Below are 25,776 nucleotides of genomic sequence, written 5' to 3'. Positions count from 1 at the left end.
TAATAGCCAATAGGTATATGTTAAATGTGTTTAATGTAACTTAAATATCTTAAATAAGGGTCTGTTTTTCATTTTCAGTTAATTCCTGTGATGTTATGATCTCTGTTCTCCTAATTTTCTAAAATGTTTTCATTTATCTCATTGCAGAGCAGAGAAGATTAGCAAAATACAGACTATACCTGGCTGTTTGGACATTGCAGTTGATTGTGTTCCTTTGGAACATCCAAGTATGATTCCACTTTAAAATTAATTATTCTAATTAAATAGTAGGCTTTCCATCCATAATTGTGCCTTGAGACAGTTCTGACAGAGGGGTGTCCTTTGTGTAGGAAAACGTATGCAGGGGAGTGGTTTTGATTTGCTGTCATTTGATTACACCACTCTTTGTTTCATCCTGTACCTGGCCAGATCCAGCCCAGTTTTCAGTGTCTGTGAAAGAGAAGAAAGAAACCCCACTGCTGCAGCTGGCCTGGAGCCACTTCTCCCTGGCTGCAGAGCACCTGCATTGCTCTGAAACTGGCAATTTCCTCTTGCTCTAGGTTGGAAGGAAGTAAAATTTGGCATGGTGTATGTGAGGGACCACAAGCTCCTTTCAGCTTCCTCACAACATATTGGTAGACTTTTCCTGGGGATTATCCTATGATTTGAGGAAGGAATTTGTAGGCAGGATCTGTCCAATGGCTTTTCCCAGAAATAGTTCTGGTTGCTCTGGACATCTCTAAATTGGTGGCCCCTCTCAGCTTGAGTTCCCCATGAAGTTAAATGTCTCACTGCTTTAATGACATAGGAAGAGAAAGTATTCTCTGTCCAGTTTTAATCTCTCCCAGTCTCAGTGACAGAGGGCTTATTTTCATCTTCTGTTTCCTGATCTGATTTCAGTTATCCCAATTGCATCATATATTTGATCTAGTGCTGCACTGCTCATTTCTTCATTTTATGTAGCATGTTATTAGATAATAGAAAAACTTAAATGAGGTGTTGAGCTGTAAAATTGATGGGAAGCAGCATCACTCAGTGCATTCTGTAGAAGTTGTCCTTATACCAATGGGGCTGTTACACCATCAAATGTCACCAAATAATGTGGGTGTCAAAAGAGGTTACCAGTGCTGTCCAGTTTAATTCAAGTGAGAGAAATCATTTAAGGATGATATATTGCCACTGTTCTGAGGTAATGTGTAAATTTAAGGCATCTCAGCATCAGTCATTTTAGGTAAGTTAAGGCAGGATTTTGTATGTTCCATCTCAATATTGCTTATTCTCAGTAGTAAGACAGTGAAAACAAACTCAATATGTGACGGATCTCTTTTCTTTTCTTTTGAAGACTGTGTTACTTCATCCTTTATTCCAATCAAGCCATTCCATAATGTAAAGGAGCATCAGCCAACAGTGGAAGTGGAGGAGTTCGTGCAGGAATCAACAAAATACTCTCGACCTTACAGGGTGTACAAGAACCAAATATACATCTATCCAAAACACCTCAAGTATGACAGCCAAAAACACTTCAACAAGGTACAGAATTGACTGATTCAGGCCAACATGGGCTAGCAGTGGCCTGCATGAGCTCATTCAGGAATCCAGGAGAATTTATAAAGGAGAGGAAAATGGAGATGTCACTGAGTTGGCTCTTCATCTTTTTCAGCTTTTGCAATCATAAAACACTGGTACCATTTTAATGAATCTATGGATTAACTTTAAGTTGTAACAGTGATTCAAAGAGAGATAATGTGGTAATACCTTCTTCACAGTTTTCAGAAGGGCTTTATATTAATGACAAAACGTGTGCAGATAAAATTAATCTTGATAATGTTTGTAGTTCTTAAATGAAACCTGGTACCACTTGTGTTTCAATGGTGGTTGAAAACTAATTAAGGAGGCCAAGGTATAGGTAAGTTCTGGTCACTTAAGAGTCTGCTTCTACACAGTCATTTTGAGGCCTGGCTTGCATTTTGCATTTTTCTTGGAAATTTTATTTCTAGTGATATCACTGAGACTTACAGGCATTTATAAATATTTATACACCATCTGCATGTTTCTCTTGGATTCTGAAAAGGCCTTATTCCAGCTCTGTAGTTTACCTGAGTTTTTCTGGCACCCCATTTCTGATCTCAGCTTTGATATGCTCCTGTCTCCCCAGGCACGGAATATAACAGTGTGCATTGAGTTCAAAAGCTCTGATGAAGAAGGAGCAAAGCCACTCAAGGTGAGCTGCTGGAGCTTTATGCTCAGAGGGTGCTGTTTCTGAGAACATGGCTGATAAAACCCAGGAATAAGGGTGATACTGACCCAGAACAGTTCAAGAGAGTGGATGTTGTCATACATCCCTCTAATTTTGCACTGTGGCTCTGTTAGATCCCAGCTGGTCACAGTGATTCCATTTTGCAGTGCCAGTGCTCTGACTGGTGGAGGGGAAAGGAGATAATATTAGAAAATGGAACCATTTTTTACAGAGCAGTTTGCTTTTTCTAGAATTTATCACTTATCCTATGTTTCTCATTGAGCTCTGGAGACTTGATTGAAAAGAGTGAGGCACAAAATTAGAAGGACCTGAGACTTTATTCTTAACTTTGTTAAGAATTAATCTTCACTTTTAACTTTGGTATTACCCAAGGGCTGTTGCATAGTCCAATTATGGTCTAGTTTTCCCAGCAATAAATAAAACTGCATTACTCAGTCATCAAGAGCTCCCAGACAGGACCCTGCCAGAAAATAGATTCCTAACAGGGATAGCTTTTGCAACATTTGAAAGTCAGTAAAAGCACTGTATTGTGTATTGAACTGTATAAAAGTGAAATAGATTTTGTAAATCTTTTTGCTGAAAACTCTGAAATTGATAACAGCAGGGAAGAAGTCTAAGGAGTCTGCATTGCTTAATTGAGCCTAGGGTAATTATCACAGAATCAATGGACTTTTACTGGAAGGGTGTATTAAAAAATCCAGGTTTGAACACTTAAAACATTTCTTTTAATATTTGATAAAGTAATGATCAATCTTTCATGATAATTGTTTTAAATGTGCATACATATTAGATATACCAGTACTAGTATCTTCAGCAGAATTTCCCAATGTAATGAAAACATGTTACTTTTATCAGTGCATTTATGGGAAGCCAGGTGGACCCTTATTTACAACCTCAGCCTACACTGCTGTGCTACATCATTCCCAGAATCCTGATTTCTATGATGAGGTCAGTCTGCTTTTTCTTTCATTAAATGTCTGCCAATCCCACATGTTTGCCAGTGAGACAGAAAAATATCTGTACAGAATGCTTCTGTTGCCATTGCTTGTGTATCTGGAAGGGCTGTGCTGTGTAGATTGACCCGCAGGATCATGTTTTGTTTTCTCTTCTTAAATCAACTCAGTGGATTGTTCTTTTGTAAGATGTTCTGAGTACAGTTAAGATGCTGTAGAATTAATTAGGAACAGTCCAGCTCTCTGAAATGCATGTCTGGATTACATTAAGGATCCAGCTGCATCTCTGAATTTAATGGAAACAGTAAACATTATGGTGAAGTGTGGAGCCAAGTGACAGAACAAATCCCTCTCTGGCATCCAAGATGTGCACTGGGGCATTTTGTTGATGCAGTGGTCTGAACAGAATGTGCAGTGACGTGTGGTGGCTGCAGCAAGTCCTTCAGCTGCTGCTTCTGAGGGTGCAGCCACAGAGCAGTTCATGGGATGCCTTTGCCCAATGTTACTCACAGCTGCATCTTCTTGTTTCACCCAATGTTGGTGCCCCAGGCTTCCTGCAGGTGAAATTAATTTCACCCTATCAGGGACTGGTGTGTTTGGTGGCTTGTGAATGTCAACTGTCTGTTCTGGATTTTCCACTGCTGCTTTATGTGCAGTGATGAGACTGGCAAACAGCATAGGGTTTATAGCCAGCATTTTCCAAACTGTTCTCATAGTCAGTAAAATTTCCTTTTTCAGTTAAAATTTACTTTGATAAAATTGCTGAGGCAAGATCAGCAGATGATGTACAACCACTTGTGAAGTATAAATTTTAAGATTTCTGTTTAGGAACTGGGGTGGAACTTAAAGCATTAGATTTTCAGAGATTGTGAACTCCTTTTGCTAATCCTTTACAAGACGTGTTTTGGGGTTTAACACATCTGAAAGTGTCCTCAATGTGATGCTAGTGAGCCACTTGGTTTGGGGAGATTACTTCAACCTAAATGAGGAGCTGAATTCAGATGTGAGTAGCCAATCTGGCTGGAAGAGGTGTGCACCTATCCTAAATGCCCCTAGTGAAGCAGGTGCAGAATTTAAAAGAATATAGGATGTTAAGAAGAAAGTTGTCTTCATCTCTATCTCTGGGGGCCCATTTTATATCTGTGTTTATGGTATTAGGTTCTTACCCATAAGCTGGTTTAACACTGGAAGCCTTTATCTACCATTTCTAACCCTTACTTTAGCACAGGATTAGCTTGGATAAATTCCATCACAGTCCACAAGAGCAAAGGGTCATTTTTATTAGTTCTATGGTAACATGTTCTGATTAATTTTTTATTTTTATTTTTTATTAGTTTTTTATTGTATTTTTATTCCAGTAGGTTAATAATACCTAAAAAGCAGTATGTAGGATTTTATGGAGAGCATGATATGGGATTTAAGACTGAGCAGAAATTATAAAAAAGTTTATTTTCATGTCAGTTTTTGTTACTTGGTCTTGGCCATGAAATGATGCTGAAGCAGTAGCAGAGATGTAATTTTAGTTTCAGTTTGGTTGTCCTGAAAATATGAGCATTTATGGGGGCTGGCTATTTATGGCTGTTAAAGTGCAGGTGATCACTTCTAAGCAGAGTCCACCACTCTTTAGTTCTGTCCTCTTTCATCTTATGCTCTTTCATCATTAATGAAAATATTCCTCCCCAAGACAAAGTTGAAAAAAGCTGTTTTAAGTAAAAGTGATAGATGATCCTCATAAACAATTTCCTTAAGACAGCATTTCTTACCATAATGTTTACCATGGGGCAAACATTACCCAGTAAAGACAGGCTGTACTTAGACCTCTGTGTAGAGAGATGTCACTCATTTAGCCCATCTCTGATGCCTGGTTTAATTGATTTTTAAACTAAAGTGAGGTGTAACATTTTACATTTCAGGTGAAAATTGAACTTCCCACTCAACTCCATAAGAAACACCACATTCTGTTTTCATTTTATCATGTCACCTGTGATATAAATGCAAAAGCTAATGCCAAAAAGAAAGAGGCTCTGGAAACACCAGGTACCTGTAGTAGAATTATTTTCAATTATAAATATGCATTATATACATTCAAATAAGGATTTCAAAATTTTTGGCTGGATGTTATTGTCTTCCTTTAAGCTTTGTTTTTCCAAAGAGTCCTATTCATTTGTTCTTGTGCACAGTGGGGTTTGCCTGGCTCCCTTTGTTGAAAGATGCCCAGCTGGCTTCCCAGGAGCACCAGGTGCCAGTGGCCAGCAGCCTGCCCCCCAACTACCTGAGCCTGCAGGAGCCAGCAAGCACAAAGGTATTCACTCCCCCTCCTTGCCACTCACATGGCACAGAGCTCTCATCTCCAGGTGTTTTTCATGAGATCAGATTTCCATTTGCATTTGCTGAGGATAGTAAATGTAAATAGGGTTTCTGGTTTAGGATATTTATTTGTATATCCCTGACTATAGGAACTAATATATGGAGCACTGAGCTGAGTGTCCTATGCTGCTGATTCACAGGTGTATATAGAAAAAGTGTATTTTGTTTATTCTACAGTGTTATAACTCCTCAAAATGTGAATCAGAGTGGTCAAAAAGAGCTTCTTTCACAAACTCAGGCCATATGACATTCATTCTCCAGCTGATGTGATCCACAGTCATGATTCATTCTCCAGTTCTGTGGTGTGATATCATATTTTCCTGCTGATCCAGTCCAGCTTGGATTATTTCTGCCTCCTTGTGTTTGTTTTGCCATTGTCATGAGGACAGGGTGGGGCAGGATCTGGTCCCTTGAATGGCAGCATTGGTCTTGTGCTGAAAAGTGGGTCTGTGCTGCAGTGATGGTGTTTGTGAAGGCACAGCAGCCAGTGCAGGTCAGGCACTCTCATGTGCAAAGCTGTGCACTGAAAATTTGATGCTAACTTCAATAAGTAGGAAACAGGTGGAAAAATATGTTTTTGTTGTTTTTGCTTTGACAGCAGATTGGCAGTGATATAAAATGGGTAGACAGTGGGAAACCACTTTTCAAAGTCTCTACTTTCGTTGTATCAACAGTAAATACTCAGGTAAGCCAACATTCCCCTTAGCTCTGTGACCTGCTCACACACAAAAAGTGTCAGGGCATGTCTGAAAGGGGTTTTTATTTCATGCATAAATTGGTTTCTATGACATTTAAAGATTATTTCAATACAGAAGGACAAGATGCCAATGATGGAATACATATTTTAAGGTGACACAATTCAAGCAAAAGTAAAAATTGTTTAACATTATACCAATAGAAAAATTGTGCAATATCAGTTTAAACAGCAAGAAAATAAATTATAAGCACCACCAAGAAAAAAAAAGTCTGGCCTTTGAAATCTCATGGGTTGTGAGGAAAAAATTAATCACTCACAACAGTGAAAAAGGATTTGTCAGAGCACCTGGCATTTAGCAAGCTGTGCTGACCAATGGGTTGGACTCAATAAATTGATTTTCTTTCTGTGACTCCCATATAAGATGGTGGGGACCAAGTGTGTTTATGGGTGTCATGGGTGACTGCTGTAATCAATTTCTGGCACCAAATTCTAATCCTCTATAATATACATTAATTTGAATGTTTCCTATTTTAGGATCCCTACCTGAATAACTTTTTCCATCAGTGCCAGGAGAGGGAAAAGGATCTGTCTCAGCCTCCTACCTCAAACTTTATCAATTCTTGTAAGGTAAAGTAACCCATATAGCACAACCCACAAATTGTACTGTACAACTGCATTTAGGGCTTTCTCTCCACTCATCCCCCACTGCAGAGCTCCAACCATGGTTTACCAGGGGGCAGAGGGTCTGACAGCTCCAGTCAGATGGAGCTGATGTGACAGATGCTCTGCTGGTCACCAGCTGCCTCCCATCCCCTCTCATCTAGAGCAGGGCTGCATCTGCCCCAGCAGCAGCTAATCCAGCCATGCCAAGCTCTGATCCCATCAGGGATCAGGGAATGTTGCCCCAGTAATGTCTGAGGAAGGGAGATGTGGAGCTGCAGTATTGCTGATAATCCTCTCTTGCCTTAAATAACTTCTATCCTAACCTCCTCTAAAATCCTGGATGCTGTTCCAAGGGCTGCTCAGGGAATTTGGTGTGTATAAATCAAGGGTGCTTGTTACCTCCCAAGTTCTGAAACCAGAAAGAACATCTGCAAAAATGAAGCAAGAGCTGCATTAAATGTATTCAGTATATATATGTGTATATATATATATATATATATATATATATATATACAGTATATACTGTATTCAGTAGAGGTCAAAAGCTCTGAGAAGAAAGGAGTGTGACCAGCAAATTAGAAGAGCAGCAGATAAATGTAAGGTCCTAATTCTTCATCTGTTCATGAGTGCTGAAATCCAGAGTTCTTGCTGTGCACTGTGCTTGTGGAACATTAAATACAGATGAGCAAGAAAAGTGAAGGCAGATGTGACTCTGTTCCATCTCTGAACTGACTGGAACATCATATTATGACATTTATTGTATTTCCTTTTAGCACTCTGTAAAATCCAGCAGGTGTTTGGGGGTTTAGATGTTGGCACCATGTAGGTGCTTTCCCCCTTTCCTTCACTGGTGATGTTTTCCTGTAGGAGTGTACCTTCATCAGATACCAGCTGCTTGGGAAGAGATTTTTTCTTTAATAAGCAAAGAATAGTTCCAATAAACTGTGGTAGTTCCCTGGACAAATCCATAAGGATGGCCACTACTTTTGTTTGTAGATGCAGCTCTACCTGCAGACCTGAAAAGACTGGCTGTGTTTTCAAATGTTGTCTTGATTTAAAGAAATTATTTAGTTATGTGTTCACAAATCAAAGCATCAGTGTTATTTAGAGGTTATACCTCTTCAGAATGAAGTCCTAAATTAATTTTTGGAAAGCCATTAAGCATAATGAGCAAAGTTTAGGAATCCATAAAAGCTTTAAAACTTGCTAGTCAGTAAGCTGGTTGTCTAAACCACCAGAATTGCACCATTCTTTATCTGCTGTTTCTAGTTTACCTTCTGAAAATATTCCATTGAATTTATTAGAAAACAGAGACAGTGTTGTATGCAACAAGGAATTAACTATGCAATATGACCATAGTAAATAATCTTCCCTAGGATATTTTGCTTTTATTTATGAATTGTTAGTACTTTGTTAGAAGTTCTGGAATTATTTGGACATGCCTGAAATAAAAATATAGGAGAAATTCAAAGGAGTTTGTTTGTTTTTTATTGTTTTTTATTAAAAGCTCAGTGCCTTCCTTGGTTAGAGAAGATAATAATGTCAGGATAGCGTGTTAATATTCATTTTTACCACTGTGCTTTTAACAGAAGTATTTTAGCCACCACATGTTGCATTTATCAGATCTTTGCGTCAAAAAAAAAGAAAAATAAAAGAGATAAAATACTATACATTTTCTAGTAAAAATACTAGAAAATGCGTATTTTGGAAAGAGTTGACTTCTTTTATTGCCCTCAGATAGTATCCTTAGTGAAATATAAAAATTGGTTTTGGTTTCTCTCCTTTTTTTTCTTGCCCTTAAGTCAGTATAGCACAAGATACTGGAATTCTGAAATTTGGACAATACCTACAGTTGTGTTGATGGTCATATTTAAAATAAGCCTCATGGGGAGCCAGTTCTCTACTTGGTTGCCCTGTTTTCCTGCTGCTGTTACCAGTGGCTGCTCTGCATTTTACCTGCTGGCTCCTGCCAGCTCTCATTGCTTACACTGAAAGTCTCTCACTTTCCTTCTTACCTCCCTTGCAGAATTTATTGAGGATTGAGAAGATCCATGTGATTATGAATTTTCTTCCTGTGGTCCTGAACCAACTCTTCTGGGTTTTGGTGCAAAACAGTGATGATGAAGTTGGAACAGCTGTGACCAGGTATCTGGGTAACTCCTGTGGGATGTACAGAGTTCACTCAGGAGCACAAATGCAGATGTTAGTCCAGTTATAGCTGCTCATTTAGACTTCAGTAGGTGAGAATGCTGCTTCCCCCCAGAACTGGGCTCTGCAAATAGCACATGGAAGTGTTGGGATCATGTGGCTGGAAATTATTGACCATGGTGGGGATGTCTGATTGCCCTGAGGCAATCCTAGGGGAAGGTCTCATTCCTGAGCCCCTAAGAGTTTCCTGACAAAGCTGGGTTTCAACTTTGGCTTCTACTTGGTTCTGAGGATGTGGAGTTCAGCACGGGGAGAGCTCAACATCTTGCTGCATCCAGTGCAGATGGAACCAGGTCACACCATTCAGGGGCATTTTTTAATTAGAATATATCAGCAATAACTGAAAAGCAATAGAAGCATTTTCCAGAGAGCAGGCAAACAACTGCAATGATTTGCTGAGTCTCTCACCCCTCACATAATGAAATTGTCTTTATTGATGCTGTTAATCAGGGCAGCAGGAAAAAAATATTGGCAAGATTATTATTATTGGTCTCTGCAGGAGGGCAGAAAGTTGTGTTGCATTTACTTGTGTCCATAGTGATGTTTTTGTTGTCCTTCCTCCAGCAGCTAAACATGGGGACTACAATACTCCTACTAGGAAAAAATTACCACTGTCCTCTGCAACCCGTTAGACTGATCTGCTGTCAGTGTTCTTCCTTTCCTTCCACACACTGTGCTTCAGAATTCATTCCTGAAGAATGATTATTTAGGGGAACTTAAAGGAACAAGGAAGCAGAGTTCTCCATCTTAGCCTTGGAAAGCAAGAGTTTCAATCTGCTTTATCAAAGGATCATTTTTCAGGGCAAAGTCCAGTTTTACCACAGCTAGGTACTATGGTTAAAAGATCCTTTCCTCATAAGTGTGTGGGATTTCATCACTGCACACGTTTTTAAAGGCAGAGAGGCCAGCAGACCTTTGTTGGGGACACCTTTGTGGCCAGCAAATCAACTGATGTTAAGTCTAGAGAAAATGATGAATTGTGTCCTAGGGTAGAATTTCAGCATCAGTTAACTGGCTGGGAAGATGCTGCAGAAGAAGCAGCTGTTTAAAATACAGGTTTAATGATTAGATGGAAAAATGGAAGGATATTATTTTTTTCCATGCTTCAAATTTTGACTATACACACACCTGGCCCAAAAAAAAGGAAAATAAGAAGGATTCTCAGTGTTTTTCTTGCATGTGTGGTGTCTTGTCTTTTGTGCTGGCAGAGCTGATGCCAATGGGAATATGCATGTCTGCTGTGTGTCATTCATTCATTGATGTGTCCTATATATACACACTGTGTTTTGCTCTGAATAGCTTGAAGCAGCTTGTGTTGAACTTTCTGAAAGCAACAACAACAGAATGAGAGCATGGATTGGCTTATATGTTGTGGAGGAAACATTATTCCTCTCATACTCATGGTTATTTACTTGTCTGGGGGCCCAGTCATGTCATCATTTCTCTGTCACATTTTTGCCAGAACTCATTTCAGTTTCAAATCATAATGAAGGTTAAAAGATCAGAATGCCCACAAATAATTTCCATAGATTTTGTGTTTTGCTACAAGTTTTGCTTCTCCTACTAAAGCAAGAAATGAGATAAATTTAAAATACTTAAGGGACTTAGAAAGCTTTTGGATCCAATAATAAGAATTGCCAGAAGTCATTCAAATCACCAAGACAGTCAAAAGGAGCACTTGTATGTGGGCCATATTATTAATCTATTTTAGTCATACTGTTACTATGCCTAACCCTGAATTCTTTAACATAAAAATAAGATTATAAAATTGCAGAGTCTTTTTTATATTAACTATCCTTAAAAAATGAGCTCCCAATAATCAAAAGGAAAGGATATCGTCAAGTTGAAGACTTCTTGCCTAGATTTGTGTTTTCTGGAACAGGAGGATCTCAAACAAGGATGGTTTTGAGATACAAATTGAAGAGAAAACTTTGCTGCCATTCTCACTTTCACACAGTTAAATTCACAGTTTCCTGCTGTTTGTAGGAGCTCAGGTTTTGAGCGTGAGCTCAGTTTTTGAGCTTGGTGTGATCCAAGCAATTTTCTTCTCTGTGGCTGATCCCCAAGCTTGTCTGTGGTGTCTTCACTTGTCTGTGCTGAGGGTGCAGGGACAGGAGCAGCCAGTGCTGCAGAGGGACCTGCTCAGGCTGCAGCCCAGCCCTGGGCTTGTCTTTGAGCAGCTGTGCCAGCATGAGCAGAGTGTCAGGGGATTTGCACAGTTACAAAGGGCTGAGAGAATTTAGCAAGTAGCATTCCTGGAGAAAGGTGCTCTTGCCTCTCTGTTTCATTAAAATATTGTAGTTTTTGTTATCCCTACGTATCCAAGACCTGCATAAAGTTCAGTTAATGTTTTCTCTTGTTGTGGTGACAGTACAATTATTATCCTTAACACTGGGTGCAATATTAAGCAAATGCATATATAACAACACAGTCCAAGCAGTGGAAAGCCCAAGAAATGACTGGCTTTTCCCAGTGGGCAGATTTTGCACATGTTATTCATCATTTGGATCACATCCCTCATGCACTGTTTCAGATGAGCTTACAAGAACAGTACAATGTGAGTATCAAGAAGACTTCCTCTGCCTTATGACAAAAAGTAGCTCAATTTTTGTTCTGCTTTTATCTTGCAGAGTCCTTACCAACATTGTTGCCAAGTGCCATGAAGAACAACTAGACAACTGCATCAATTCTTACGTGACGGTACGGCCGGTGTTGAAATGTTCATGTTTTTGTGGAGAGATGGGTTGAGTTTGGTGGTTTTGTGGGTTTTTTTCCTGTTTACTCTTAGTTCTACTTGTTTGTAGCTTTTTCTGCATTTGCATCATAACTTTCTACCACTGAGAGACTCTGGTTAAGAGACTTTAAAACTCTTCTGTTGAGGACAAGCAGCTGCTCAGGTCTCTGCTGCTGCTGCAGCTTTTTGTCCCATAGAACACCAAGCTGAGCAAGCACAGAAGGGGGAAGCTGCAGTGCTTTCAGCTGATAACCAGAACTTACATTTTAGAGCCAAAACCTGGTGCAAATGTACTACCACTGAGCTTTTGGGAGGGTAGGGTGTCAGTCTTTGAAATGATGCTAAAGCAAGTATTTCCCACTGTGCAGGGTTTGAGAGAAGGGAAGGGGCAGTTAACATGAAAGATTGTGAAACTTCAACTCTACAGGTAGCAGTAGAGACATTTGATGCTGCTTGCAGTCTGTATGAATGTATGTGTTCACAGGTCATGCACCTCAGCCTCTCAGTAGTTCAATTTTAGTCTCAAGTACCCCAGTTTAAGCACAGAAGAATTCTGCTGAGGTCCAGCAGAGCTCTTCAGGCTCCAAAATAAATAAACTATGTAACATGTAAATGAGGTTAATTAAATGGGTATTAAAACTTCTTCTACTCAATACCTTCTCAAAATTGCAGTAGATATCTACTACATGACCAGCTAATAATGTTTGAAATTTCAGGTGATCATTAAGTTACACCATAAGTCCACTTAGTCTGTTTTCTCATTTCCAGCAGCAGTCAAAACTCAGTAACTGGTAATCTCTTTGTTTTCCATCTGTAAGGAAACAAATGCCTACTTTACAAATGCTGTTTTGGGAATAAGTAAGTCGAGAATTGTGACTCACAATGCAGCAATAATGTGAAATTACACTGACTTAAATAACTGGACCCAGAAGTGCCAAACTGCACAGGGAGAAGCTTATGGCATCTGCTGTGGAAACAAAGCTGAATATTAATAATGTGTTTTCAAGAAATATTTGTTTCTTTTGCCAATCTGGTTGTATTGAAAAGATTTTTAATCTCAAGTGATTCCCTGTCAGAGCTCTTGCTTTAGGGAAGGTGCAGTGGTACCAAGCTATTAGCTTAAATTGTTGAGTCATGGTAGGTTTATGAGTTCCTAGCAACTTGGTAGGTAAATTCCTCCCCTGGGGGCTCAGTTTTTACAAGGAGTGTAATTTTGCCCATCAGTCAGCTGCAGTGGGTGCTCTATACCCTTCTGGATGAGGGGTTGTTACCAGCTCTGAGTAGCTGTTGCCACTGGAGGGAAGGAGCAGGTGAGACGTGACCTGGACTAGGTGGGTGGAAAACCCTGCACTCTTCCTCTGCCTGCCTTTTCTTTCCTTCCCAGGTGGAATGGCTTGAAAGGCAGTTTGGAGGTGTCAGGATCCTATAATCTATTGAGAATTAAATGATAGCTCTGATTTTAAGCAGAATTTCCTCTTGATTCACATTAAGCTGAAATCAACAGGATGCTGTGTTCAAAACTGAGGTTCTGTAGGGTTGTGCCATTACTTCCAGGGAAATTAAACTTTATGTGAATGGATTGTTTGCTCAAGATCTTTTGGCAGCAAAGATTGTCAGCTGTTAGTGGTACACAAATGATTTATCATCTCCTACTGAGGCTTTTTTGTATTTGTTTTAATGGACATTTGAAATTTTTCATTTTTTCTTTCTCCAGTATGTGTTCAGGACCAAATCATTTGATGAAAGAACTGTCCATGAGGAGCTATCCAAGAATGTGACTGGGCTGCTGAAGTCAAATGAACAAGTAACTGTGAAGCAGGTCTTAAAGGTGAATGATAGCTTGAATTAGCACATTTGTAGTTTTACTACTGGTTTTCTGCCTGAAACTCACTTATCTCTTTCTCCTCTTCCTTTTCCCTGTATGACCTTTGTCCAAATCATGTCCTGCAGTGATTCCACAGTCAGACTGAGCAGAGCTGCTGCAGGTTCTCAGCATAACACGTATCTCAGGATGCTGTGGTTTGCATAATAAAATTCTTCCTGTCTATTACAGCTCAGTCAGAACCTGAGACCTAATTCTTACACAGTATGATGTGGGTAATTGCTTTTAAGATACTCTGTTTTAATTTTTAACTTGGAAGATGCAAGGAAAACATTGATCTGTATGAAATTCGTACATCTGTAAGGTCTGTCCCTGTGCCTCTGGGTTATGGTACAAGAGCTGCCCAGGACTTCCCAGAGACAAAAAATGTGTTCACCTGTTTAAAATGAACCAGTTCTGATTTTCTTTATTGAGCCATTAGCAAAAATAGTCTGAAAAAGGCATAAAACCTGTAGAAATGGTGGGCCAGCCACAAAAAAGTGCCTGTGGTTGGGTTTATTGTGGGGAGGTTTGGGGTTTTTTTCAATGTATAAGCTTTTGGAGTGTATTTGTTTCACATATATCCTGAGACATTAATCTGTATCATACTTATTCACCATTTCAAATGGTATTTGAAGAACCACTCTGTTCAAGTACCATCTTATTCTGTGCCAAATTACCAAATATCTGCTGGAACTCACAGGGCACGTTATTCTCTGAGGTTCTCTGCATCACACCTTTCTGCCAGTCCCTGCAAGCAAACCATGAAGACAGTGCTCAGTAGGAATGGGAGTTTGTAGGAGTGCTGTTTGGAGGCTCCTTATTGCAAAAAGCCACAGTGACAAAATGCCTGAGATGGCTTCACCTCTTTTAAGGACATGATCTAGTGTTACTCAAATACATGGCACTTAGATTTTTAAATTTATTTGTCACGTAGTGTTTAACGCTGTGCATTACCAAGACATGAAAATCCATCTGTAAGGAATGGTGATGCATCATAAGGTGTTTATCAGGTAATCATTATTCATGCTCTCTTTTCCTTCTTTTGAACAGCATTCCTGGTTCTTCTTTGCAGTCATCTTAAAATCAATGGCACAGCACTTGGTTGATACAAACAAAATAAAGGTAAGTTTATATACAAAATCTCTTAGGGAAAATATAAAATGCAGAATCCTGGCAAATACACTTGAATGTACTTGAACCTAACTGCTTGGCTGGCCAATAAAATAAATCCTGTGATACTTGGTAAAATATTTAGTTGACCTACAAAAACATTATCTTACCTGCTAGGCTCAAACCTGTTCTTGATTGTACAAAGACAGGTTGAGGACATATTTCCCATTTGCCTATGGACCAGACTCTTCTGTTTGGGGTTTGTGCTCAGAATAGATCCATGGAACTCTAGGAATATTTTTCTTCTATATAGAATGGCCAGTGGTTTATTGTCTTTATTCTTGGCCAGAATGTTTGATGTGCAACATCATGCACTCTTCAGTTGATGATCTATTCCCTGCTTAGGTTTCTCGGACTCGGAGGTTTCCAGAATCATTTCAAACTGAGCTGGACACACTTGTGATGGTTTTAGCAGACCATGTTGTTTGGAAGTACAAAGATGCTCTTGAGGAAACCAGGAATGCAAACTACAGCACTGCCAGATTTCTCAAGGTGAGGTGTTCTGGCATTACAGCACGTGCACTTACTTCCCCATATTTAATACAAGCTCCAGACCAGTCCAGTCTAGTCAAAGGGAATAAAACCAATTCTGAGTGAAGATGGCTCAATTCCCAATTTCAGTGGTGACTGTTCAGTTTTCTATGGCCTTTGGTCTTTGAGGATGCAAGAGCTTCATGTAAATCTGCTCTACAGCAATTTTAATTCATTTCTGTCTATGCTCTTAAAGAGTCAAAGTTTTCAAGTTTTGCAGATTCTTACCTTATATTCAAATGGGTCAAACAATTGGTAAGGAATGTGAGTTAGACTGAAGCTGATGTTCTTTTGTTAAATGCTGTAATTCTGAATGACTGTGGGTGGATTAACTGTTCCTAATCAAGGAACCATGTTTGAATGTGTGTAGCAGAAGGCTTTGCTAGTTTTGCAGAGTTCAGGAACTGCAGAGAAGGAGGGAATTCAAGATTGCATTCTCTACCTGTAGGCTGAGTCTGCAAGGAAAAGATGTCAGTAACTGCAGAACCAAGGCCCTCAAAACCTTTACACCTGCTGACAATATTTAGCCCCAGCAGTCAGGAAGAGCTGTGTTCTCACCAGGAAGCAATGTAGTGTCACACTTGGTCCCAGAGAGAGAGCACAGCTCAGACCATGAGCACTGGGGCTGGGTTGGTTCCTCCCCAGTCCCTGCCCTGTCACTGAGGGGATGCTCAGCTCAGCTGCCTCCTCCAGTGGGGGATGCAGTGCTGCCCCACAGGAGTGGCTGCACCAGAGCAGCTTTCTCCAGTGCATTGTGGTGGTTGCTTTAGGCTGGAGACACAGTGAAAATAAAGTTTGATTAATTCATTATTACTGAAAACAAATATAAAAATCAAGGGAGATTCACCAGGTCCCTGATGTTCCTTGACCTGCCTAATGCTTATCTCATCTGTGCACATAATTCCAGTGTGCAGGTGACAAAAGTGATCAGCCTGGTAACTGAGGCCATGTATTGGGTTTTTTTCTATAAAATAGTAATTCTTTTTTCCCCCTTTCTTAGCGCTGTTTTACATTTATGGATCGTGGATTTGTGTTCAGGATGGTCAACAACTATATAAGTATGTTTGGGGCTGGAGATAGCAAGGTATGGCTCTGATTTATCTGTTTGTGTCTGTTTTTCTAGAGTGACTGACTAGCAGAATGTATTTTATATTGAAACTATTTATGATTCCATGACTTCCCTGTGCTCAGAACTCAAGTCAGTGAAAACATTTAGAGTAAATATGGATTAAAACCTCCTGGGTTTAATATCCATGTGCCCCCTTCTCTGGGAGTAAATAGCCATGTTCAAACAACTACTCAGTGAGACCTGCATAAGCAGACTCTGCACAGACTGCTCAGACCAAAAAATCCAAAAGACTGAATTTAAGCTTTAATTTTTTGAAAGTACATCTGCCTATAAATATCATCAGCAGTAATTTTCTTTGAGGAGAATAAAGTAAGAGCATATTAAAAAGTTATCATTGTGTAAACTCAAGTGAGCTTGTAACATCTTTGCTTTGTGTGAATGCCATGGTCTTACCTCATTGATGATGCAAGAAGGTAAATCTAATCCAAATTAGCTTGTGCTGGCTATGAGTAAAATTCCCTGCAGCCTGGATTTCATCTGTAATACCTGCACTAGTCACTGATACAGTTTGAACAATAAATCTCAAACAGCAGGAGGTCCCCAAATTATTCAGCATGACTCCTTTGCTCTTCATCCATCAGGATGAGTCACAGGCGTTTTCTCTTCCATGCCAGAGTTTGAGCATATATTTAGTAACACAGTGTAGTCAAGATATACACTTTGAATGATTCATCTTTCCTCAGAAAGCTAACAAAGCTTTTGTCCATTAGCTTTTTATAATTCTTTACTGGTAATATGTGCATTTGTAGCTGAAGATTGAGATTACTCCAGGTCTGCTTTGCTTTTTGCTAAAACCAACTTCATTCTGAACTCAGGTCTTTCCCTTAATCTCTGGAACATCTGTAGAATGGAGTCTCTCAGTTATTAATGTCATAGCCTGAAGTCTGTAATTCTGTAAATAATATTATGCAATCTGAAAACTGTTTCCACATTTCAGACTTCCCTAAATACATTCAGCCACAAAAACAGATGTTTAATTAAAAAAGCCCATTAATGGTCACTGGAAAAGCCTAAGATTAATCAGTGTGCAGAGCAGTACTTAGCACCTTCTTGGCAGTAAGTGTGTGAACATTGCCAGCATCCCTCCAGACCCATCTGCCAGTGTGTGGAAGCAGATTCACTGTGGAGCTGTGACAGATGTGCAGCTGGAGCAGCTTTGTGCCACTTGGAAACAATAGTCACAAAATAAAATCAGAGATTTCTGAACTCAAGGAGAGAGAGGCCTTGCATCATTTTAATTTCAGTCCAATGCCTAAGCTGAAAGATTTCTTTTTCTGTGTTTTTTGCCTCTTTAACTTGATTATTTATGTATCAAAAGAAAATACTGCAATCTGACCTGTCTTTTCAGAAAATTTAAGTGTATATTGTTGCCTGAATATTTTGTGGGTGTATCAGTCTGTAGCAGTGTAGTTTCAATATATTGTAATTCTGGATAAAGCAACATAATTTCTGTTCCAGGGAAATGTCCCTTATGGTATTCCATATGGTGACATTTAAATATTGTTTTGAGAAACATGTATTTAAAAGTTGAAATACCTCATTAGAAATCAGTTCATTGCTGTGCTCCCTCAAAATGTCACAGTTCCTCTTGGGGAACACATTTCAGATGCTTCACTTCTTTATTTGCCATTAGCATGTCCAGCTAACATGCTGTATTCCTGAAGAGATACAACAGGGCAATAAACAATATATTTTAGGAGAAAATATTTTAGGAGAAAATTCCCTACCATCCCCTACTTGGTAGATTCAGAAAAGTGCATTTCCTGGGTATCCAAGCCTGTTGGTGGCAGCAGAAATGCTACAATTTAATTTTAGTGCAAATTAAAAGACTTTTACAAGTGCTTTCTAGTGTTAGGGCATTCAGAGTAACCCTGCTGCTGAATGACTGCCTGGCCACTGAGAACAGTGAGGTGAGATGATGGAAATAAAAATGTGTTGCTGGAAATGGTGCATTGTCTTTATAGCTCAATATCACATCATTACAGAAGGAATGATAAATTCTCGAGGTAGGTGCAAGGCTCCAGAAATTATCTGGATGGCTTCTTTAAAGGGAGATATTAAATAAATAATACCAAAACTATATATTAGCCAAATCCCTTGGAGGTGGAACTCATTGGCATCAACAGAGGAAGTTTTTGCTACTGAAGCTCTGGGTGTGACCTGTGTGGCTGAAACTTTATTTAAAACAAAAGTCATAACAGCTATGATGGTTCAAAATGTCTGTGGACTGGAGAAGATACCTCACTATGATTCAATGCTAGGGTATATGTCATCAAAAGACCCAGTGTAGCTTCATCTTCAATGAAAAATCATAGTTTAAAAATCCAAAAAGCTTCTTTGTCTGAGACAAATTCTTTTGATAACAGAGATGAAAACCACATGTTTACTGTTTGTGCAGCTTGGCATAGCAAGCTCTAAGGTTGCATTGTTGGGTATGAGTGTGAAGTTTGAGGTAGAGGTAAGTAGTGAAGCTCTGTCTCACCATTTTCTCTGTTTTAATGTGAACTGAACCATTGCTTGTTGTGATTTTCAGACTTTGCACCAGTTCAAATTTGACTTTCTCCAAGAAGTCTGTCACCATGAGCACTTCATCCCTCTGTGCCTGCCAATAAGGTCTTCAAACATACCTGGTAAGGCCCCCTCAGGGGAATTCTGTGCCACAGTGAATTGTTGGGAGGTTCAAAGAGCAGGTAATAAATAACTCTCCCCAGAGCCATGTCTGTGCATCAGGCTCAGAAGCCCCCAACAGCTTTTCAGGTGTGGTACTTAAGCAGTGTGATAAAAATAACATTTCAGTTAAAAATAAAAATAATAAATTTTCAGTTAAAAATAAAATTTTACTATGCCTGCCTGTAAATAAATGCAACCTCTGGCAGCTCAGGGGGTGGGAGGTGGAAGCTTCTTACTGGAAGTTTTATCTGGAATTTTTGTGATGACTGAGTTACTAAATCAGTAAAGCTACTGCCATAGCCTTGGGAGGTGGTAAACTAGGAGAGGATTTCAACAGGTACAGCAGGAAGGGAGAGAAACAAAAAATGATCTCTTGTCTCCTTTTTACCTCAGTTTTCAGCATCAAAACACGAGTTCAGTTTTGACACTCAGGGCTTTCTTTTTGAAAGTAGAAGCTGTTTAGTTCAAATTGGAGTCAAATTTTTTAAAAAGCAAGCAATTTTTTTTTTACTAATAATTAAAAACTGCGTTTTTTTGCCCATTTTCTTATGTTTATGAAAAATGAAGACACTGTGACGCCTTCAGAATCAGCACAGGAATATCGAACATCAGGTATGAGCAATATGACTGAATCAGTGAGCAGAATTTTACTTCGACCACTGCATTGTGGCAAATCTTAGACAAAAGTTATTTCTCATTTTCAGAAGTGGAATTGCTCTCAACCTCTGTGTCCTAGAACTCTTCTAGCTTAGGATGTGGGAACAACAATTTGGACTTTGTGCCTCCAAGAAGTCAATAGTCTAATGAGCAAACAGCTGAGATTCTCATGTGGGAATCATCTCATGTATATAAATCATCTTTTATAATTAAATAGTAAAAACTGCATGATTTTGGGAGATAATTATATTGGATTCATTCATTCTGAGAAAGGAAGGGGTAAAATGAGGCAGTCAGGCCAGGAACTCAAGGTTTAACAATGGAACATTTGGAAAATGAAGGGGATGGGCAGGATGTATGTAACCTATATATTAATTTAAACACTCCTGTCCATTCTGCCCCAAGACATTCCAGAGTACACACTGACCAATGAATTCTGCCGTAAGCATTTCCTGATTGGAGTCCTGCTGAGGGAGGTTGGCTTTGCCTTGCAAGAGGACCAGGACATCAGGCACTTGGCCTTGGCCGTGCTGAAAAACCTGATGGCCAAGCACTCGTTCGATGACCGATACGCTGAGCCGGTAAAGAAACTGCCTGTCCTTCCCCACTGCTTGCTCATGCAGCACCTGAACATCCATGGAACTTCCTTAGCCACTGCTATGCATTTATTGCTTTCTTGAGGATTATGTTGTGTCTTTTATTTTCAGGCAAAACAAGCACAAATAGCAAACCTGTATATGCCACTCTATGGAATGCTTTTGGACAATATGCCGAGGATTTACATGAAAGACATGTTCCTCTTCAATATCAATACTTCCAATCAGGTAATCCTTGGGGTTTTCTTGGAGCACTGAAAGGATCAAAGTGAGCCAGTGTGATCCAGTGGGAAGAGCTCCAATTTTATGCTGGTCACCAGTTAGGTAGCAGAATACATTTCTGAAATTGCTGATATATTTGCATCTGCAAAGTTTAATTTGGGAGGTCTCAATTTGCAGAGCACCTGCAAAACCCTGGGAGTCTGTACTGTCATGAAACAGAATGGGGGTCTGGAACAGAGCCAGGACACTGCTGTCCCAGGGCTGGAATTTCAGGGTTAGCGATTTGGAGCCCCAGACAATGTGCCCAATGTGCCACAGGCTGGGGTCTGAGGATGTGTCCTCAGGCAGGAGGCTGGGACACAGTGGTGTAAAGTAAACCTCCCATTGCCCATGGAGTCTTTGCAGGATTGCTTTGTGCCAAAGATGGTGCAACTGAGGGACCATAAGCTATACCAGGAGGCAGAGGGAATGCTTACAAGTAACTGAAGGAGGGAAGGGGTACAGAAACATCATAAAACAGCTTTAAACTGCACATCTGGAGAATATGTTTATTTCACAGAAGATATGTTATAACCATACTGCTTCCAAAACTAGAAGCAGATTTCTGCAGAGGTATTGTTTCTTTCAATCCTTCCAGCAAATGAAATTCCATTTCATTTGAGCATTGCTAATGGCAATTAATGTTGCTTTCCCAGTGCTGTGTTAATGCTTCAGAAACAAACACTAGTTAGACTTGACCAGTCCTTTACAGCTTCCACTGTGAGAAAGCCTCATATTGCAGGAAACTGCTCAGCACACCTTGATCCTTCAAGGCTGTCATGTCAAAACAACTGGCAGTAGGTTCTCAAACTCAGTCTCTTAGAAAAGCCTCCTGGGTGTGCTGTCATTATCCAAGTTATGGATAATGCTATGGAGTACTGGAGCTGGTTCTGTTTCTTTCAAATACAGGGATCCAGGGATGACCTAAGCACGGCTGGCGGGTTTCAGAGCCAGACAGCAATGAAACATGCAAACTCTGTGGACACCTCCTTCTCCAAAGATGTTCTGAACTCTATTGCAGGTACAAATGGCAGATTGAACAGACACATAGGCAGATTTGTGTGTATCTGAATCCATTGTGCTTTCTGCTTAGAATTCATGGAGGAATTCTGTTTATACCATATCCAGGGAAACATGGTGTGCCATGTTTCTCTTCCCTTTGGGTGTCTTTGGATTGACTTTCTCTTGTGAAGCTGTTCTACTTCCACTGCTTCACTTACCCTCCTGCTTTGGAATGATGCCAGTATTCAGGCTCTAAGAAATCCCTTTGCCTGAGTTCATTCTTGTAGTCTCTGCCTGAGTTAAAAATAGTTTCAAGATTTCCCCTGAAAACTCCTGATGTCTCATGGAGGCAAATATTCCTAGTTTGTCCATGCTTAACAGAAGAGTAGAAACGCAACTTATTTTATTCACTACCTCCAACTCTATTTCAAAATTCAAGGAAATGAATTCAGGCATCTTTCCACTGATTTTTCTGTCCTTAGGACAGTTCTTACAGAATGCAACAGGCCATTTTAATGCCAAGAAAAATGGCAAACTGAATCGTTGTACTTCAACTTGTTGCATGTTTTCAGTACTAAACATACCTATCAATAGCTTTGCTATTGGAAGTTCAAAGCACTTGTCTCAATCCAGCATGTGACACATTTTAAGTTCTCCATTTTTTTGTTGGTTTTTGTATCCATAAATGTTTTAGTTTAGCATGTTTGCTGTGACTTTCATTTACAGCCTTTTCATCAATAGCTATCTCTGCAGCAAACCATGCTGACTCCAGAGCTTCCTTAGCAAGTCTTGAATCTAACCCAAGTACCAATGAAAAAAACAGTGAGAGAACTGACACGTGTGAAAAGGTACATGTGCAAATGTTGGGAACGCTTGCTCGAGGTGGGAGTCCATCACTGTGCTTAATGAGGCCCTTTGCTGTCACCTCAACAGATCATGAGACCTTTGTCTTTGATTGGGTCAACTCTTCGTTTTGACAAGCTGGATCAAGCTGAAACTAGAAGCCTTCTGATGTGCTTCCTTCACATCATGAAAACCATTTCAGAAGGTAAAAACTGTGCATTCACTACTTAATTTATGCTGCTGTAAAATACTGTGAGTACTGAATCCAAGTGAGCATTAAATTAGAATAATTATCAGTGTATTTTACAGGCTTTGGGCTAAGTTTAATTCCCTGTAATGGATACATAATATATTTTAATATCTCCCCTTAGATGCACTGATTTCCTACTGGTTGCGAGCACCCTTCTCAGAAATAACAGACTTTTTCAGCATTTTAGAGTAAGTTTACTTTGTGGTTGTTTGATGTTTGTGTTGAATATTCTAAAGTGCTGGCTGCAAACAGTTCCTCTTTGGGTTTGTCCACCTATTGAAATAGTCTGAGATAGTTCTGGTATCTTAAATTATTTTGCTATAGTCTTCCAAAGTCATAATGAGACATTATTAATAAGATACATATCCTCCAATATGTTGTAATTACCATGAACAAGGGTCATAATGCTTTGGGTCTTCCTTCTAAAAGAGATTTTCATATTAGTTTCCCCTTTGGTGTTGAGATTCTGTCCTTCATTTGAGGAAAGTATTTAGCTCCTCAAAACTTCCCAGCCATAAGGAAAGTCCTATAATGTAGGATGACCTGCTTTTCCATCCCCAGGGTGGTTTGCTCAGTGCAATCTATGCATGCCTGCAGAATCCAGCAGGTAGCTGGTTTTGGAATTTCCTCACCATCTTGTAGTTGAAATGTGAATTATTTACCTTCAGCTGGTGATGCAGCAATGCTTTTGCAGCTGGGTTTTTGCCTTGCCTTCTCACCAGGCAGAAATTTTCAACTGCAGAGAAAGAGAACAGGGGTGTGCAAAGTGCTGCCACACCTCGTGTGTCCCTAGGCTGGGAGTTGCTGCATTCTGTTATTTTTGCTTACTAGCAGGTGCATGTACCATAGGTCTCATTGAGGCATTTTTTTCATAAGTACAAAGCCATTAATAGGCATAAAATGTGTTGTTTTATCTTTCAGGGTTTGTCTGCAAAACTTCAGATATCTAGGAAAACGCAATATTGTCAGGTAATTCTGTATTACAGACTCTGTGTTGCAGTATTTAAATATTGCAGCATTTATTAGACTTAAATGAGATTAACAGCGTATCCATCAATTTTCTCTTGAAAGAATTTCTTTGTGAAACTGAAGCCGATGTATGCTTCATTTTTTCTTTTATGCAAATGATGTTGTTGTGATGTTCTGCATATCTGAGTAAATATCTGCTATAAAGGATGAATTGCATGATGTGATAACCATTATTGCATTTATAACCCAAAATACTGGGGCCGTTCTTGACCACATTTCTGTGCATATGCCAAACAAGGGAACTTTGAACACTGTGTTTCCATCCATGTCATGGAAACATTAGTTTTAATGGGCATAGATAATTGTTTCACAGCAATAAAAAAAATCTCCTGCCTCCCTGACATCATGTTCAGCTGTGAAATGTGGAATGCACGCTTTGTCTCAGCTCATGTTTCATTTTTAATTTTATATCACTGCTGTGAACTTGTCTATATGTCACGCAGTGTCAAAATTAAAGGTCACCAGATGAACTAGTTCTTGCTCCACACCAGGTTTAGTCAGGCCTGCATTTACTCTTCAGGGACATGGCAAAATCAATGTCAGGTTTCATAACAGATCAACACTTATTTTCTCTTTCTCTTAACAGGAAAATTGCAGCTGCTTTTAAGTTTGTCCAGGCCACCCAGAATAATGGAACTCTGAAAGGTTCAAACTCCTCTGGCCAGGCATCAGGGCTGCTCTCACAATGGTAATGGTGCATTGAATTCCTAACTCTGTAAACCCCCAGCCTGGGCTCTCATCCTCCAGCCTTCATACTCTGTCATTGACTGAAAAGAGGTTGACAAAATATGTAACAAATTTCAGAGGCCCCAGAGCTTTAAACTGTAATAAAGCTGAGTCTCTCTGGCTTGACTTACAAGCTGTTGGTTCGTGTTGTGTTCAGGGAGTAATTCTGTCCTAGAATAATTTTAATCATGTAAATTCATGAAATTACATTTTTAAAAGAAGTAGCAGGAAGTGTATTTTAAAATAATTTACCTGAATTTTGAGATGTTAAGTCCTCCTGAATTCTACACTAGTTACAAATATAAAATATAAAATCCTTTCAAAACTTAATAATCATTGGTATTTTAGTTCTAAGCTTCTCATTATAAATTAATGATGTGTTTTTCAGCATCAAAAAGGATTAAAAGAACACATGAATATGCACACATGTATTTTTACTGTCATTGTCAGTTTATCATCATTTCTTTCACCTCACAGAAACTGTATTATTTCTTTCTTGAACAGTAAATATTTTTCTTATATTCTGAGTTAACAGAACTTACCTCAGTTTTTCTTCACCCAAAGACAGTTTTATAAATATCAGCCTGAAAAAGCTAATGCTTTTTTTTTCAGTGCTTAATGGAAGTTTTGTCCCCTGTGATTTCAAGAAATCACAGCACGTTTGTTTTGTCCACCCCACTGACTTCCTTCATCTTCGTTTCTCTGAAGAATTTTGCTTCATTTTGTTTAATTAGCCATTGAGAAGCATTGCATGGAACTGACATGGAAAATTCTGAATAGGCACAGTAGTTTATTCTTTTTTTCTGATCTTAATGATACCTTTCAATTGTAGGATGCATTCTACTTCAAGTCACGATGGCCACAAGCACCACAGATCTCAAACATTACCAATAATCCGGGGCAAAAATCCATTTTCTAACCCCAAACTCTTGCAGATGATTGACAGTAGCACTGCAAGTAAGTACAGAAATTATTTACTTCCCTCTGGGGAATGCTGTGGGATTTAGATCAGGCCTTTTCTTGACCAGAGGCTCTTAAAATTATGAGATTGGAGTCATCTATCCCACTTCCCAGTCAGGTTTCTTCCCTCCTTTGGGGATGAACTGAAACAGAGGATGTACTCTCATCACTGGTGCAGCTGGTGAGAGTTGACTCAAATTTCTTCTCCTTTCATCTCCTATGAGCAGTTT

The 25,776-nt window shown here is 39.4% G+C and overlaps 1 protein-coding gene across 14 annotated transcripts in view; it reads left to right on the top strand.

Moving 5' to 3' along the window:
- DOCK10 (dedicator of cytokinesis 10) overlaps nt 1-25,776 on the top strand; it is a 145,271-nt gene that overhangs the window by 97,175 nt on the left and 22,320 nt on the right. For 11 of the 14 annotated variants that reach the window (XM_077183865.1, XM_077183864.1, XM_077183868.1 and 8 more), the window contains exons 16-40: nt 148-227; nt 1,322-1,509; nt 2,135-2,200; nt 3,092-3,184; nt 5,103-5,226; nt 5,370-5,491; nt 6,155-6,241; nt 6,788-6,880; nt 8,943-9,061; nt 11,755-11,824; nt 13,573-13,686; nt 14,773-14,844; nt 15,238-15,384; nt 16,424-16,507; nt 19,086-19,182; nt 19,790-19,834; nt 20,285-20,460; nt 20,587-20,703; nt 21,646-21,757; nt 22,465-22,586; nt 22,672-22,786; nt 22,953-23,019; nt 23,753-23,800; nt 24,447-24,548; nt 25,419-25,543. In XM_077183865.1, coding sequence (XP_077039980.1) covers nt 148-227; nt 1,322-1,509; nt 2,135-2,200; nt 3,092-3,184; nt 5,103-5,226; nt 5,370-5,491; nt 6,155-6,241; nt 6,788-6,880; nt 8,943-9,061; nt 11,755-11,824; nt 13,573-13,686; nt 14,773-14,844; nt 15,238-15,384; nt 16,424-16,507; nt 19,086-19,182; nt 19,790-19,834; nt 20,285-20,460; nt 20,587-20,703; nt 21,646-21,757; nt 22,465-22,586; nt 22,672-22,786; nt 22,953-23,019; nt 23,753-23,800; nt 24,447-24,548; nt 25,419-25,543 — 2,585 coding nt within the window. The remainder of the gene's footprint in view (nt 1-147; nt 228-1,321; nt 1,510-2,134; nt 2,201-3,091; nt 3,185-5,102; nt 5,227-5,369; nt 5,492-6,154; nt 6,242-6,787; nt 6,881-8,942; nt 9,062-11,754; nt 11,825-13,572; nt 13,687-14,772; nt 14,845-15,237; nt 15,385-16,423; nt 16,508-19,085; nt 19,183-19,789; nt 19,835-20,284; nt 20,461-20,586; nt 20,704-21,645; nt 21,758-22,464; nt 22,587-22,671; nt 22,787-22,952; nt 23,020-23,752; nt 23,801-24,446; nt 24,549-25,418; nt 25,544-25,776) is intronic. The other 3 variants (XM_077183859.1, XM_077183862.1, XM_077183860.1) reach the window with 3 other exon arrangements.

The sequence above is a fragment of the Agelaius phoeniceus genome, chromosome 10, assembly GCF_051311805.1.
Source record: "Agelaius phoeniceus isolate bAgePho1 chromosome 10, bAgePho1.hap1, whole genome shotgun sequence".
Taxonomy (NCBI): domain Eukaryota; kingdom Metazoa; phylum Chordata; class Aves; order Passeriformes; family Icteridae; genus Agelaius; species Agelaius phoeniceus.
The sequence above is the reverse complement of the archived record's forward strand: the minus strand, read 5'-3'. Positions and strand labels throughout refer to the sequence as shown.